This window comes from Phacochoerus africanus, chromosome 1 (genome assembly GCF_016906955.1).
Source record: "Phacochoerus africanus isolate WHEZ1 chromosome 1, ROS_Pafr_v1, whole genome shotgun sequence".
NCBI classification, from domain to species: domain Eukaryota; kingdom Metazoa; phylum Chordata; class Mammalia; order Artiodactyla; family Suidae; genus Phacochoerus; species Phacochoerus africanus.
The window spans coordinates 124229000-124246402 of NC_062544.1; the positions used below are offsets into that span (position 1 = coordinate 124229000).

General features: G+C 41.8%; 1 protein-coding gene across 1 annotated transcript in view; it reads right to left on the reverse strand.

Annotated features, from left to right (window-relative positions):
- Positions 1–298: 298 nt before the first annotated feature.
- The window catches only part of CADPS (calcium dependent secretion activator), a 266034-nt gene continuing 248929 nt past the window's right edge, over positions 299–17403 (reverse strand). The window contains exons 24-25 of the mRNA XM_047778450.1: positions 4745–4849; positions 299–1496 (exon numbers count right to left, since the gene is read on the reverse strand). Coding sequence (XP_047634406.1) covers positions 1317–1496; positions 4745–4849 — 285 coding nt within the window. The 3' untranslated portion in view covers positions 299–1316. The remainder of the gene's footprint in view (positions 1497–4744; positions 4850–17403) is intronic.

Consider the following 17403-nt stretch of genomic DNA (forward strand, 5'->3'; position numbering starts at 1 on the left):
CACTACTCTCTTGCTTAGCAAACCCTTATTTATCCTATAATGCAAGTGTAATCTGCCCAACATGTCCAAATGCCCACAGATTCTGAATTAGCGGAGTCTGAATTAATGGAATTTTAGGCTGTCTCTTGTGGAGACAAGCATTTGAAAACTATCCACTCCAGTTTTGAGAACAATCTCTGAACGTTTCTTCTCCTCTTCTCTTTCCCATGTCTTCCTACTTTGTGTGTTTCAGTTCTGGCTTTCAAAGGAGACGGAAAAAAGACTCAAAAGTGTTCTTGGGACATTTCAATAGTTATTTATTGAGAAGCCACAGTTTTCCACACTTTCATAACTGTAGGCTTTATATAAGGCAAAAGCAAGATGGATCCACTACTTTACACAGAAAGAAAGGGCTCTGCAGAGGACCCCAGGGTCATGCAGTTACAGATCAAAATGCAATGTACATGACAGATATAAAAAACAGTGTGGAACAAAATAATTTAAATTATGGCTACAATCTACTGAAAGAAAGATCCGTATCTTATTATAAACACATTTATAGTCTAGGGTCATAATTTAAATATTAAGGTCTTTTTTTTTTTTTTTTACATACACAGTTATCGAAACATAAAAGCAAATGTAAGATTTAATAGGATAAACTTTGATAGAAGACAGTCGCTCTGAACTGTGCTGGATGTTATATAGGATCACCCTTGCCATGGCAATTAGGAAGATCGAACCACTTATGTAGCCATCCTTTTTTGGGTAACTATCTGGATAAGTGAAAGGATGGGGTTAACAACGACATCAGGGGTTCATTTTGCAGTTTTAGGAGAACAGAAAGAACCAAAAGTTGGCTGTTGGAGCCTTGCCTTTTGTTTTCCGAAAAACAAAGTAGATCTATGTGTCTTAGTTAAATTACTTTGTTATACTCATTTAAATAACTGGCATCCACATATGGGAAACAAAGAAAGTACTCGGTGTACTCGCCCTCACTTCCATTTACCGTCAATGCACACACAGCACATTAATGAAGCATCATTGAATTCTGCTGATAACAGGGATACACCTAGCAATAGAGCTATGTATTCTCCATAAACGGTATTTAAAGAATGGTGCTCCATATTGCTTGTAAACATATAGACATGGATTCAGGAAATCATGGAGTTAAAGGTTGTTTGCTAATCTTGGTACCACATAGCTAAAATGGCAACTGTATTGGTACACTTCTCATGGGCATGGGAGTTGACAGAAAGTTCCCTAATGGGTTAACTAATGGACTAAGGACATGCATTGATTACAAGACTCTGTCATAGTGGACTCCAGGCCCGAGTGTTCTAATCATCCTCTTCGTCTTCCTCATCACTGTCCTTCATGCTGATCCCCTGCAGGCCCCCACCCTCGCTCACGGAGGCGGTGGCCTCCTCCACAGTGAGACGGTTCCGGATAGTTTCGTAGGTCTTGCTGTTTAAGGTTGAGTCCAGGACCCCTTGCAATCGGAAATCTCTATAGGTTTTCTACGGAGGGAAAAGATGCAGTGATGAGGGAGATCTCATCGCCATGAAGGGAGGGAGAGGTAACAAAGCAAGGCTGGGGTGAAGAACATTGACCAGAGCTAAGTGTCACACTTCATGCACTGTCACGTGAAAAGCCACCATGCTCAGATTTCACTTGTACTGAAAACTGAGATTTGTTGAATGACAGAAAATGAGAAATTGTGACAGGATAAACTGTATTAGATGAGACAAAGCAAAGAACATAAGCTTGTATTTATTCAGTTCTGTAAAGGGAACTGTTCCATAATTGTTTTGATTCTTTTTTTTTTTTTTTGGGGTCTGGTTCTTTCTCTTAGGTTAGCATCATATTGTTTGATAGACAGTATGAGGGGATACAACACATAAATAATGGATCAAGTGATTATGGTATTTTGTGATTTCTGTTGCAGTCTGGTCTTTAGTAATTTTGAGGCTTGTAACTGCATATCCCTCTGTCTCCTTCACAAGGCAGACATATGCATGTTGGTATATGAAACTTATTACAGGCAGCAACAATTACGGGGAAGATGGGGCGCTAATGCCTCATCAATATGTTGCAGGCATGTGACTCATCTCTCGTCTCCTTGGGAAAGAAGTGTATCTATTCTGTTCACAACTTCATGGTCTCAGGCGAGAAATTTGGCTCTTTTTCAAGAACAATGGTTTAGTGTTACTGTACCACAAGTTCTTTCTTTGTTCCTTCAGGCGATTTCCCTTGGATTTCCTTAGGTATCCCAGGGACTGTTTTTCTAGGAATCCCTTAGCGTTAACTGAACATGACCAGAAGCATCTGGCTGTTGTCTACTTCACAAAGCGTTTTGTTGAAAAAGGTCTCTCTCTAACTACAACTCTTCTCATCACACTGCATATCATTTCAGCTACTGATTCTGCTGTTTGTTTCCCCTCCTGATAGGGGAAACTTGCTAAAGGGGCAAGAGAAGGAACACTAACACACTTCAACACCACTTGCATCGTGATTTCGGTTTTTGGTAGTCCATCTGATGCAGTCCTAGTGTCAGTCACAATGGCACCCACTCTTGAAGGTCACAGGCAGTCATGACTGCAGAGTTAACCAGAGAATGCGGTTCAGCTCAGTGAAGTCCAGTAATAAAAGATCATGGATAGGATGACCACATGGTCCCTGTGCAGTTTATATCTTTGTCCCAGTGTGACTATCTGTGGCACTTTCTTTCTCTCTTAAAAGTAATCTGGTTTCGACACTAAATTAAAAGATCATCTTAACTAAGGACTGAGCTGCAAGGCTCTCCTAAGTAGCTACGGGAGCTGAGTCTTCACCAGGAGGGGGGAAAGGAAGAGGCTGAGTAAACACTAGGTGTGGTGTAGACAAGATAGCCAGATGATTTTTTTTTTTAATTTTTCTGGACTTTTCAATCACTTAGCATTGATTGGCAGAATATGATGGGAAAAAAGAAAGATAGAAATCTCTTGAATATTCTCTTCTCTATTCAAATCCAGAGCAGTATGTTTCTCAAGTAGACTCTGAATGTCTAAGGGCAGGGATCATAGAGTCATTTTTTTTTTTTTAAATACTCCATCTTGTGATATATAAGTAGGGGCTCACCTAATATTTGTCCGGTGTTGGATGGATGGGTAAATGCTTGCTGGATGATAAATGAATGGATGAATAAACAGAGTGGATGGAGAGGCAGGAAAGAAAGCCTGTTATCACTGGAAGTTTGCCTCGGAGAAGGAGGCTTCTAGGTATGTACTTAGTGAAGAGGTGGCGAATTCTGCTTTATCCCTCTGTGTTGTGGTTCTAGTTCAGCTGGGCCCATTTTGGGCCAAAGTGAACGAGTTCCTTTGGCCGTGTCATTTCTGTGTCCCTTCCCTGTGGTTCATGTCTGTGTTGATTTTGGCAGAGGGCTAAGAATATACCTCCTCTCAGATGTAATTTTTTTCTTAATAATATATTGCTAATTCCTATTGTCACAACAAAAATCTGGAAATATCAGTTATCAGTAATGGGAAGATATTTTAAAATAATAAAATTAATGTCTTCTTTTCAATGTCTACCCAATAAGGGTCAAACAGAGAAAAATCCCCTAAAGAGTATTTATATCCAGAAAGTGGAATTTGAGTGGCCAGGCAATGGTTAGTAAGCTTGCCTTAAGGGAATAAAAATTTTAAATATGAAAATTAGGTTGAGTGCATACATTTCTTTTTTAAGAGCTGCAGTATACTGCTGTCTGTAACCTTCCCTGGGAGAACTCTTTGTGAGATCAAATGCATATGATAATAATTCTCCTTAATTACACTCAACGGAACAGTAATTGGTTTTAAGTCAGCACTGGGGTTGAGGGGCAACTTCAATGCAATGGTGCTAATCCGAAAGAGACTAAGAAATGGGGGCGGTGGTGGTGGGGTGAGTGGGGGCAGGGGGACTTTTGGCGAACTGTTAAGAAATAGAAAATCAGCTGTGTTTTACTGTTAAAATATTTTAAAAGAGACTCTGTACTTTGAGATTTTTGCATACGAATGTTTTAAAACCCTCCACGGTGAAGCATCAAATGGAAACTGAAATGATCAAAAACGTATTTACCCCCTTCTGTGATCTTATTATTTCATGTAAACCACTGAGATTTCACGCTGAAATAATTATCATTAGTCCAAGGCACACACACACATAAGAACAGGGGGAAAAAGCTACGTTCAGGGTATGTTACCTCACCTTCATGAACCTTTACATTAGATTGTATACACACATTGTAAGAGAAACTACTTCAATTAACTACAAGAACAATATTGATTTGCATCCTGATAATGATCACAGGACATATTTAGAAATAGCTGGAGGTAAATATTTCTATTAAATTAATTTTGGCAAGTTTGCATTTAATTAAACCATAAATGAAATTAGAAATTGATGTGATTACCATAGTGGTACCCAAAAGCCAGCTTTTGAAAGTCTGATGCAATGGGCAGGATGGCCCCTGCAGGATTTTTGTGTGGCCAGTGCATAAAGCATTTTTCCAGTCTGGGTAAGATACCCAGTTCCTTTTTATTAAATTTGCCTTGGACGTCTGAGTAATAAATTAACCATGCATCCCAAAGTGATTTCATCAGTTTTTCCTGCCTAAGATACTGTTTGTAGAATCATCTTGTTTTATATGTAAACTAATATTCTTTGTGATAAGGAAGTTCTGCAGCTTGCCAATGAAATGGATTTCTGTGAGCTGTTTTCAAAAGAGAATCATGATGTTTTCTTTTACCTTTACCATCCTAATTAGTGTTTTCAATTGATAAATGTGAAGCTGTAAGTCCATCCGGTCCGTCAACCAGGTGCAGATCACATTCATGGAGCTGTTGTACCATTGCTGAAAAAAGAGACAAAAGTTCTCCAGCCAACACATCATGGAACATTGAAAAAGCAGAGAGGGAACGGGCCATGTATGAGCCCCCTGATCTGTTCCAAGAGGAAAACAGAATGGTTAAAGAGAGTTTGAAAGCACAGAGATCAGGAACAGTAACTGACACAAAATCACAAGGTACCAGATCAGCTGAAAAGAGATCAGCTTGACTTTAGAACAGAACTCTTCCACAACACACACCTCTTATATAATAATTCACAAAGACCAGCTTTTGCTCTTCTGATTCTTTTCTTTGGTTCATTTTACTCAGTTGAGATTTAAGTCACTGTGTATTTCCTCATGCTACTGACTCAGGCGCCCAGAAAGATATGGGTTTCTTTCTCCACTGAAACAATCGATGCCACTTGCTACTCACCTTGTGACAAATCCAGAGCCTGTCTGTTTAAGACAATTCTGGGCATCAGGCTGGGAGCCTTAGGAATTTTGAGCAAAGTTTACCTTCATTTACCCTTTGGCATTTGGATAAAGACAATGAAGAAGGGTTTCTCTTTAAGGGCCAAATTACACTCTGGGCAGCTTATGTGGCCTTACGTTGGCTATGCAATCTGTTTTAATCTTAACACCAAAAAATTATGGAAGATGAGAGAAAAAAAAAACCATCTACAAATGAGCTCATTTCAAGCTGTTGAAATCATACTTCCCCTTAAGGGGGTTAAATTTTGCTTCTTGTCTGTGAAAAATGCTTGAAGCTGTGTCACTTTAGACTGCCACCCCTGTGGTGCAGGGAGTCTCTGGTGCGGTATAATTTTGCAGTACTGCTCATATATTCATAAATCTCACTCGGAGACATATGAACAGTGTTATGAAGTGTCAGTACGAAAAAAAAAATCTAATCTTTTAAACTTCACCAGGTTTCATTACGCATTGCCGCTTATACCAAACAATTTACAAATAAAATGAAAAGGTGTGGATGGACCTATATATTTATTTATAGGGCATGTATATGAACTGTGCACAGAAAAGATATAAAAACCAAAGTGGTTAGAGAATTGAAACGTTGCATACTCTCCTGCTAACCAGCACACACACATGCGCGCACGCGCGCACACATACACACGCATACACGCACACGCACACCAGTGGAGATTTGAAAAGCATAAATAAAAACATGTTTCTGATGGTAACTCCACCCTTTCTCACCTAAAGATCATCCAAAATCAGTTTATGCCTAACACTCACAGTTTTTCCGAAGCCTTGTTTCTGACTTAATTTCTTTAAAAAAAAAAAATTAATTTGGGTTTTTTTTACTTGCAAGGTAGAACTGCCAAGTTTCACCTTGCAAGAAACGACACAGTCTCAGCCATGGCGTTCAGAAGCCCTCTTTGCAATCTTTCGTCTCTAGGCTCCTTCCTCCTCAGAGCCAATTGTGGCTCTTCTTGGAGCCCAGCCGCAAACAGAGACCACACCACCCCAATCAAGGCAGCACTGCAGCCTCGCAGCCAACTTCTGCTCTTTTAAAGATCATGGAGGCGAAACTGTCAGTTTTGGGAACCTTCTGTCCCTCCCCCAGGGAGCAGGCGGGGTGAGGGATGAGGACTTTTTTCTGGAGATCTGCAGTTCCCTCCCCGTAGGGTAGGGAGGGGCTTTGCCCTGGTCAAGGTGCTTCAGGCAGGGCCAAGTTTTCCCCTCTAGGAGAGAGAACATTTTACTGAAACTTTTTCTTTGGTGGGGGGAATGTGATGATTTGGGGGTGTTTTTGGCACCTCGTGCCTTGGGGTTCTGGAGCTTTAGCTGCCACTGCATCTGGGTTTGTGAAGCAAGGGGCTGGGGACAGAATATGACTGGGTCATGGGTGTTTCTGCAGCCCTACCTTACTCTCAGCAACTGGGGGCTCTCCTGTGTTTACCCTAGGCCTTGACTCCCACATTTACTGGCTTCATCTGACATGCAGTCTAGGGGCTCAGATAATCTATTCTGAGAATAATGAGCAACACCCCTTGCCCCCTACCCCCACCTCCTGGGGTTGGAAAATGACCTTCAGAGGAATCTGGGTGACCTCCTAGCCAGCCCGACAACACTGTGGCCCCACCGTGGGTGCACGGCAGGGACACAAAAGAAGAATGTGACACTCTGGCTTCTAGGCAGAGGTGGCATTTTGCTTTGGCTGTGACAACAAGCAAACCGGTGCTGGCTTCTATCACTGCCAGCAAGCCTTGTGCAACATGCCTTTTTCTCTTTGCTGAGAGACATGCCACCTTTCAGGGGATAAAAAAATAACGAGCCCCCCCCCCCACATCTCCCCGTTTTATATAAGTAATTCCTGTTCTTATAAGAGGGATTGTGGATAGTAAAAAGGAGAAAGGAAAAGGGAGAATACTGTCAATACACTTACTCTGCTGCTGAAAGGGTAGGGAAGTAGGAAATGCATGCAGCGATGGATCAGTGCATCACACTCACAGATTCCCACCCCAGGAGAACAAGAAAGCCCTGGAACATCCATGCTTCTCCTCCTGGATCTCACATCTAGCAAAAGAGGTGTAAAAAATGTATGATGCCCCATTGGCTACACATCGAAAGAGGCAAAAGGGAGTAAGTCAACTCCTTTCCAAACCTTATGCTCAGTAGATGAAATTGGAGGCACTTTTGGATGAAGCACAGCGCTAACTTGGTTTTCCAGAAAGGCGCTTAAAGGCACTTGGATGTCGAAGAAAGCAGGAGTCACTGCCTTCTAGAACTTGAAAATCTTAGAGGTGAAAGGGATCTTCCATAATATCCTCTGTAGAGGAGGAAACCAAGACCCAGAGAGGTGAAGTGACTTGCCCAAGGTCACACAGCTAGTTGCCCAGTATTAGGCACTGGAGGGGAAGAGCCGATTATCTAATTACTCCTCCCTAGCGGGGGGCGGGGGGGTGGGGTAACAGTGTGCAGGGCGTGAGAATTGCTCTTGTGTAATCTCTTCCCAACTCTGCATTCAGGGATATCACACTGATAGCTGGAAATGGGCCTCAGTGGGAGTTTTTACCCTGTGGAAACTGGCAAACGCCACAAACCAGGGCATTCTCCTTCCCAGAAAGCCGGTTGTTAAAACATTTTATCAGCATATTACTGGGTGTCAGGGCTGTTCCTTCTTTTCCTCATGCAGTTCACAGTGCTTATTAATCAGGGTTGCTTTATTTGAGATGGATGCTAATATAGCAGATTTGTTATGATTCTTCAAAAGAGGAAATTAATAAAACATTGTAAGTTCTCCCCCACTTTTTTTTGTCTTTGGTTCAGATATGCCTTTTCCAGAGATATCCTGACACCTGGGTACTAAAATTTTAGTGAAATGCACTCCAACCCTTAGAAATCAAAACTGTGAGTTGACAACACATGTACTAAGTATTTACTTATAACCACAACCCCTTTGCTGCTTTCCCTCAATTCAAGCATAATAATATGAGACTTCTTACATGAGGTTACTTTAATTCTAAAACAGCCCCAGAGAGGTAATATCCCCAGGACCCTGGCACTTCTAAAGAATGTTATCTAGGGATAATTCTGTGACGGTTTTAGGGTTGGAAACCAAAAGGACGCCCATCACAGCTGTGGCCTGTGGGATAATAGGGTGCTTGGAAAGTTGGGAACTTCTTGAGTAGCTGCAACCAGATCTGAAAGCTCTGCTTAAGAGAAGCTAGAAGGCTTATCTAATAATTTTCTATTTAATTCTTCTTTCTTTCTTTCTACAACATAGGCCTGAAGAGCACAGGCCTTACCTGTCTTTTACCTGGGTTACTTACATTCTCAGAGACTCAGTTTCCTGATCAGAAAATGGGGAAGAATCAGCCTCTCACAGGCTTTTTGATGATGAAATGAAGGAATGCTAATGAAGCTCACATTACAGTGCAATGTGTATTTTGTACTTGGCACATAATAAGGCCTCAATAAAGGTTGGCAGCCACCATCACTCTGCTCCCCCCCCCCCCCCCCCCCCGTCACCGCTAACATCTTCATCATCATCACCATTACCATCATCTCTCACCTCTTTTTTTCTCTCTCTTCCTCAGTCTAAGAAATATCACAAAACAAGGAAGAAAGCCACAGCAAATAACCATAGAAAGACACACAGTGACAGAAAAATTCTTACTGGAATATCTCTGGAATCATATGCACACGTCTTATAGGATACAAGACTAGTTCTTAGCAAAGGAATTCCACTGGAAAGTTGTTTTGGGTGAGATCACCACCCAGACCTACAAAACCATTCTGGGTGCATTATACACGTTTTACATTATTTTATTGTCTTTTTAGGGCCACACCCGGGGCACATGGAAGTTCTCAGGCTAGGGGTTGAATTAGAGCTGTAGTCACCGGCCTATGCCAGAGCCACAGCAACACTAGATCCGAGCTGCATCTGTGACCTACACCACAGCTCACAGCAATGCCAGATCCCCAACCCACTGAGCGAGGCCAGAGATAGAACCCATATCTTCATGGACAGCAGTCCAGCTTGTCAACCACTGAGCCATGATGGGAATTCCCATTATACACATTTTAAAACTACATTGACCTAGATTTAAATATTGGATTGAAAGGATTCAAACAAATAAAGAGTGATTTTTCAAACCTTGTGTGGATTGGCTACTTATTAGCTGGATAAACTCAAGCAGGCTACTTAACTCTCTGACCCTTAGTCTCCTCTAGGGTTAAGACCAGTTCTTATTTTATAGGATTATTGTGAAAGGAGATAATTATGTAAAGAGCCTAGCAGAGGGACTGTCACATAGTAAGCACTCAATAAAATTTAGCCACTATTGTTACTATTGCTCTCAGGCATGTAACACAGGTATCCTTTCAATATATAATACAGAATGATTTTCTAAATCTGTTTCTAATAGAAACTCACATGCAGATATACCCAGGTCACACATTCTGTGTGGCAAATATACCCACTTCGTGCAGAGAAATCCTTTCCCTTTATTTTTTTTTCTTTTCTTTTTGTTTTTTAGGGCCATACCCATGGCATATGGAGGTTCCCAGGCTAGGGGTCAAATCAGAGCTACAGCTGCTGGCCTAGGCCAGAGCCACAGCAACGTGGGATCCAAGCCACGTCCTCAGCCTACACCAAAGCTCACCGCAACACCAGATCTTTAACCCACTGAGTGAGGCCAGGGATCAAATCTGCATCCTCATGGATCCTAGTTGATTTGTTCCTGCTGAGCTACAATGGAACTCTTTTTTTTTTTTTTTTTTGCTGAAATTCTTATACATAGTGTGTCTCTTCTATAATGTGGGGGTTCACTACAGCCAGGTGTAGGGTGAGGTCAGTGAGACAGTATGTTACAAGTGCAGGCTCGGATGCTGCCTTTTAAAATATTTTGCTCATCATGGATTTTCTGAGTTCATTTTGGTTTTTAAAAGCATATTAAAATATTGATCTTGATTATTCTATTTTTGGGTTCCTCCTTAAATTCTGCAACAGAGAAGTGATTCATTCACCTCTCCCTAGTCCCTGTCCTCGGGTTCACTGTTCCCTCAGGAACTTGATCCTCTGGAAGCACTGCAGGATTGGGAGAGAGGATGAATAATTCACACTTCACTGGACAATATAGGTTCATGAAAAATGGACTTTCACTTGGCTTTGGGTAATCCCTCATCAGCAGAATGGAGTGATATTACAGTGATTGCTACTGCCTTTGTGCCTCTCCCAAAGGCTACCTCAATGAGTCTAACTTCTTGACCCTCCCACCCCTATCTTGATGTTAATTCAATGTCCTCACAATGTTAGTGATTCATTTGTTTTCAGAGCCAGCTACTAAGGAGTGAGTGGCAACGGAAAGAAGGAATAGAGGCTGAAAAGGAAATAGAACTACTCGAAGTGTTTCTATACTCAGTAATTACAAGGGTAATGTACCTGCTTAACTCATGCAACCCCCGCCATTAGTATATACCATTCTACCATTTTTAACAAAGTACTATTTTGTACAGGATTCCTAATACACACATACACATGCACGTGCAGAATTAATAAAAATCACTACCTACTCATTGAACCCTGAGTCCTTATAATATACAAGCATTATTTAATTTCATCATTGAGTTGAACTCTTAAGACTGTCAATACCATTGACAGCCCTATTTTGGAGATGAGAAAAAGGGGCATAGGTAGATTCAATAAGCAGCCTGTGGTCCCACAGCAAGTAAATGGGGGGACAGGCTTCAAGTTGTTTATTTTCCACTACATCTGTATGAGTTTTCACATTCAGCTCAATCATTTAAAAAAAGTAATGGCTTGTTTATATAGAAACAACTACTTTCTAGGTGCCTTTTCATCAGTCATTCAACTCTGAACTTCTCAAAGGAGAAGTGTGTGGGGAGGACAATGCTGTGGAATTTGTCTCCTTCAGAGCTTAAGCTTGGCCTGGTGTTGAAAAGATTCTACTTTTTATGAGTTTAGAAAGTTGCTAAGCAGAGTGTGGGGAGTCAGGGGTTTTCCCATGGAAAACCACGCAACAGCCTTAAAGAAATAATGGATGAGAAACAGTCATTGCTGACTCTTAAGGGAAATGATTTGAAAAGGTTGGATGGGAAGGAAGGATGCCATTTCTTAGCTAGCATCAACGTATTTTTAATTCCTCTTCCTGTACCTTAGCTAACCTCTTCTTACTTTCTCTTAGGTTGGTAACTCAGCAATTGCTACTGGGCAGTTTGTGTTTTCAATGAGAAATTCAACCAGGAAAATTGCCTTTGTCACAACAGCTTGAATTTTCCTAACAGAGTTTTGGATATACAAAATTATGACAGTGATCAAAATTTCAGTTCCGAAAAATGATCCATCATAAGCTTTAAATTCTTCTGTGAAGAGGGAGAGGGAGACAGAGTCTTAGGGAAATTCAGTTTCATGTTAAATTAAAGAAGATGTCATCAGAAAGTGCTTTAAGAAACAACATTTTAGGGAGTTCCCATTGTGGTGCAGTGGTTAACCAATCCAACTAGGAACCATGAGGTTGCGGGTTTGGTCCCTGGCCTTGTTCAGTGGGTTAAGGATCCGGTGTTGCCGTGAGCTGTGGCGTAGGTTGCAGACACAGCTCAGATCCCGCGTTGCTGTGGCTCTGGTGTAGGCTGGCAGCTACAGCTCCAATTCGACCCCTAGCCTTGGAACCTCCATATGCTGAGGGAGCGGCCCTAGAAAAGGCAAAAAGACCAAAAAAAAAAAAAAAGAGAGAGATAATATTTTAGGCAGAGTCACAAACCCAACAAAAATAATTTAGTGAAAAACCCAGTTCTTCCTGTGTTTTTTCTTTAAAGAAACATTTTATTGGAGTATAACATGTATGCATCACTTTTAGCAAAACACACACACACACACATATGTATTCAGAGCAAGACATGCTGTTCCATGAAAGGTAATATTTGGCCCAATATGGTGAAAATGAGCTCTTTTAGAAATTAGTGGTATTTGGCCCAAGGACCAATAACCACACCATACACAAACACATATATTTACACACCTTCTTTGATTAAAAATTGTGTTTCAATCTAATATATCCTAAGCATGAAATTCACAAGGATCTGAGTTCTATTGTTGGCTCATTTCCAAATACATATTTCCTTTGAAACTGGCATGTCCACACTATATATATGCCAGGCAGGCAAAGCACAAAATGCCTGGGCAGTTCATGGCTAAAGTCTTAAGAGTTGAGTCTTTATTACCATCTATAGTCTCACTTCACAGATGAGTAAACTGAGGCTCAGAGAAGTCAAGGTGTCATCTAGCAGCGAGCAGAAGATGAGCCTGGATGGAGCATAAGGCTGAGAGGCAGTACAACCCCTAGAGGCTAAGAGAATGGACCTGAGTCAAGCCTGTCTGATGTTTGAATCTTGATAAATCCCTTAACCTCCCAGTGTCTCAGTTTTCTCATCTGCTAAATGTGGATGATTATAAAAACCGCTTAGGGTTATTGTTGGGATTAAATGAGTTAATATGTGTGTCCTATTTACAATAGCACTGGGCACACACTAAGCGTTAGCTGTTATTATCTTAGCTACACTATCCAACACTGCTTCCAGAATAAGAAACAGTATCTCCCTAGGTGCAAGCTATTCAGGGGTGTGCAAAGCCTCCTGAGCAGCAGCCGTTCTTCTAAAAAGGTCTGAGCAGACAGGTAATTTGCAACCTCTTGGTAACCAACCTGTTATTTCAGATTGAAGAAACACAGTGAAAGCTGGAGGATTGTTATCTTTTCTTTGGAAAGTACCAATTCGCCAGTGCAACACATCAGAGAAATTGCCTGAGCACCTTGCCTGAAGTGTCTAATGAAGAAAGCACATTCTGTGTATTGGCAAGGAGTCAATGGGGAAGATAATACTTTGACCACACCCATGTGACTAAGTTCTTCATTTTGCTTCTTGTAACAAAAGTGGGTTATTATTAGTGAGGGAGGAAAAACCCTCACAACCTATTTCAATTGCTATATTGAAATACTGTAATGAAATCTTTTACATTTGAAGCTTTCGATGCATATTTCTTCCTTACAGTTTGGGTAATTTAAGAGCATGTGAAAACCCTTATCCAGGTTTCTCTATCCTTCTACCAGAGTCCCCATAGCTTCACTGGCCTGGGCCACAATTCCACAGCCTCAAGGGTTTCTAAGGGCTAAGGATCGCCAGGGATCCAGTTGTATTTGGTGTTCTAATCCAGATTCAGAGAGAGTTTGACAAAGAAACCTTGGCATGTTTAAGACATCTGTGCCAAGTGGGGAAGTACTGAAGATGGGACGCAAGTTTCAGAATTTGTAGAGCACCCCAAGGGCTGAACTCACATTTTCTAAAAGGGCATATCATCCGAGTACTTGAAAAAAATGGGTATGTAGTTGAAAGATGCAACCCCGTGCCTTAATTGAGTGTTACTATAATTCAGAATTTGATTTGCCAATGCAATTGCTCCTAAAAAAGGGTATTTCCCAGTCACAGCTTCAGGAAGCCCAGCTAAAAGCAAAGGCACCAAAAATAACTGGACCCCCAAATCAGAGGTTATAGATAATCCGAATGACCACCTAGGTTTTCCCAAGTATCCTTTTTAGTTGAGGGTGGTTTGTGTTAAACATCTGTACTTCTCCGAATATCTAAAAAACCATCTCATTGAAGTCTTTCTGAAGCTGTCTTAGTGCTGCGGCTTTTCAGGGTTTTGAGCTCTGGATAGCATCCCCCTGAGAGTCCCAGATGGATGGGAAGAAAGAGGCAACTTGCTGAAACCAGGCTTCCAGAGACCGCCCTTATCTACAACCTAGTTCCAAGAGCACCCAGCTACTTGTTTGCTTTACCTTCTTCTCCTAAGGAAGAGATAGTGCGAATGAAATAATCATTTTTTTAAAGCTTTGATTTAAATTGCTACTGCTGAAACACTTTGCTTCTTTAGGAACATGTGCAGAATTGAACATTTGGGAGCAATTTTATTTTAACTTCCTTAGAAAGGCCCTAAGTGACACCTTAATATTCTTTTATTAAAATAAGCAGTTATCTGCTCAAAACCAAATTTCAATACTCTAAATCTGAAATGTGGGAAATATCCAACAAGTGTGTTTAGCATCGACATTTCAAATGGACAATCAAAATGATGGATCTGTACCTGGAGTCCTGACTTAATGCATTACAGCCTTCTAACCAGTCAGTCCTGTCACTATTAATTTCCTGGGAGAAGATACAAGGGAAGTAAGAGTCCTGAAGGATCCTCTCCGAAAGCAAATCAAGCAGCAGAGTTTAATTTAAAGCTTAGCTTATGCAAGCTATACCGGGGACTCTGTCTGTAAGACACATTCTGTGTGTGTGTGTGTGTGTGTGTGTGTGTGTGTGTGTGTTTTAATGGTTTGATGAACTTGTTGACAATCTCAGTAATCTATCCAAGCTATCCAAAGCCACACCGGAAACGAGTTTGTCACTTCTGAATCAAGCAGACTGTATAAAACCCAACAAGTCACAAATCCCCTTGTATCCTGCCCAACTCTATGTCTCAATATGGTGGATGGTCACCTGCCAGGAGATGTGAGAGTATTCAAAAGGCTTGCTTTCCTAATTCTCCTAAGATATTACTGGAAAGTTTACCATCTCTGAATGAGAAGACTAAGTCCCAGATCAACTCATAGCTATTTACCTAAAGACAGACAGGTATAAGATATGAAAGCAGAGGCACTAAAGTGCGTTTTGAATTGTGAATGCTATCTCAACTTACACTCAAATGCCACTCTCCACCATTTCAGATCCTGAGTAAGTGCTATTACAAAAAGATGGAGCTCCAGCAATTCCACTTGTGAGTACAGAGGCAGAGAAACTGAAAGCAGGATGGGGAAGAGATATTGGCATACCCCCTCTTTATAGCAGTATTATTTGCAATAGCCAACAGATAGAAGCAACTCAGGTATCTGGTGACAGATAAATGCATAAACAAAAGGTGGTATGTATACATGATGGAGCATTATTCAGCCTTAAAAAGGAAGTAAATCCTGTCACAAGCTATAACATGGAGGAACCTTGAGGATATTTTGCTAATGAGCTAGGGAAAAAAGACAAATACTGTATGATTCCCCTCATATAACATGTCAAGAATAGCTACATTCATAGAACAAAGAATGGTGGTTGCCAGAGGCTGGGGCCGGGGGGGTTTGGTGGGGCAGGAATGGGGAGTCATTATTTAATGGATATAGAATTTCAGTATTGCAAGATGAAAAGAGTTCTAGAGATTGGTTGCACAACTGTGTGAATACACTTAACACTACTGAACTGTACCCTTTGAAATGGTTAACCTGATCAGTTTTATGTTATGCATGTTTTTATCACAATTAAACCAAAAAGAAAGAAATGAAAAAATGCCACCCATGCAGAAAATAAACTTTGCTTTAGAAAGTACAGGTAGGCAGCCGTGCACATATTCTAATCTGGAACACCCAACCATGTTTCACAAAAAGCCAAACAATTATGTGCACGAGGAACACGGGCATTTCCTTTAATCCCAGGACTGAGACAATTTCTCCAGGCCGAGTTCTGCGGCTGTGAAGAACAAAGAACATATCTGGTAGCATTTGCTCAGTCACTTATTGGGTTTATTTAAAACATGCCACGGGGCCAACATTTCTAAATCTGTGAAATCGAATTAAATGAAGCCCAGAGATGAGAACTGAGAATCCTCCTAGAGGACTGGGTCCAGACAACAAAAAAGGATGCCTTTTTTCCCACTTCGTGACACGTCACCTCATATGTTTTCATGGAGACTCCCCCATCCACTTCCCCAGCCCCCCTGATGTTCCAGGAGCAGATTTGATGAAGCGGCACTCAGCCCCGAGACCCCAGTTCCCTTTGCCCACAAGGGCAGCTGCTCCCCCATCTAGAATCATTCCCCCTGCGACAGACTTATTAAGGTTTGGAATGTGTGTTCAGGAAGCCCTTATTTTAGGAAACAATTAAGTAGAATTAGACTAATAATGCGAGGCAGGCAAAGCTTTTGCCCTTTGCTGAGAAATAACTCCTACATGGAACAGTTATACTAATAAAAATCATGTATTTGTTAAATGCCTCAAAATGATCTTTGCACCAAGCTCGGCAATTAACACTGCCCCACTGAGGGGCATTTATTCCCCAGGCTAAGGAGGATTAATCTCTGTGTTTGCTCCACCAATGTCTTCCTTTGCTGAAAATACAGTAGGAGGCTTTGGGCTGGAAAGAGAAATTTCTGCAAGCGGGAAGTTCACAGGAGGCTTAATTTCCTTCTGGTCTTAGAGGGTGGCAAGGTGGACAGGAAGGGCTGGGTGCTCCCTGCCAGGCCCACACAGAGGCCCGTGCCAAAGATCTTCTTGGGCCTGTCCTTGACCGAGAAGGAGGATGGGAAAGCCTTTCTTCTAGGGGCCTGGGCCTCATCTACTGAGGGGACTTTCACCCCCAAACCCCCAATCCCAGTCTGCACAGTAGCCAAGCTAACTGGCCTTCTTCTGGGCCAGAAGCTACAGATTTCCCACCTCCAAGTCCGGGCAGGAAGTGACCGCTGGGCAAAAGGGGGACACAGACCCTCCTGTTGGACGCTTTGTCTCCTTGACAACACCCCAGCTGGTGGCCCGAGGAACAGACTTAATTTCTTTTCTTTCTCTGCCCACCCTCCCCGCCCCATACATCTTTCCCTCTTTCTCTAGACGCAAACGTACGACATCCAACATAAAGTTGCCGAAATAGCAATCTTGTCTCTGAATATATAAATTGCAAAAATTGATATGAATAAATCTGCAAGTAGCACACTGATTGTGGCACATTTTATCAAAAACGGCGCTCGGTTGCTCGGTGGCTGGGGAGGGGGGTGGTGTCATTACACATACAGAAAAACATCTGCAAACTCCCAGTTTCTTTACTTAGAACTGAATGGAGGCATGACCTCCTGTTCCTTGCCATGAACCCTGAGTTCACACTCATATTTTACATGTTACAGGAAGCCACAGCTCGCCCCAGGGGTGCTGCAAACAGACACGCAGAAGCCAGATGTAGCCCCCCCTGCTCCTTAATGCACCTGAAGAAGCCGGCAACTCAACATTCAAAAGCTGACA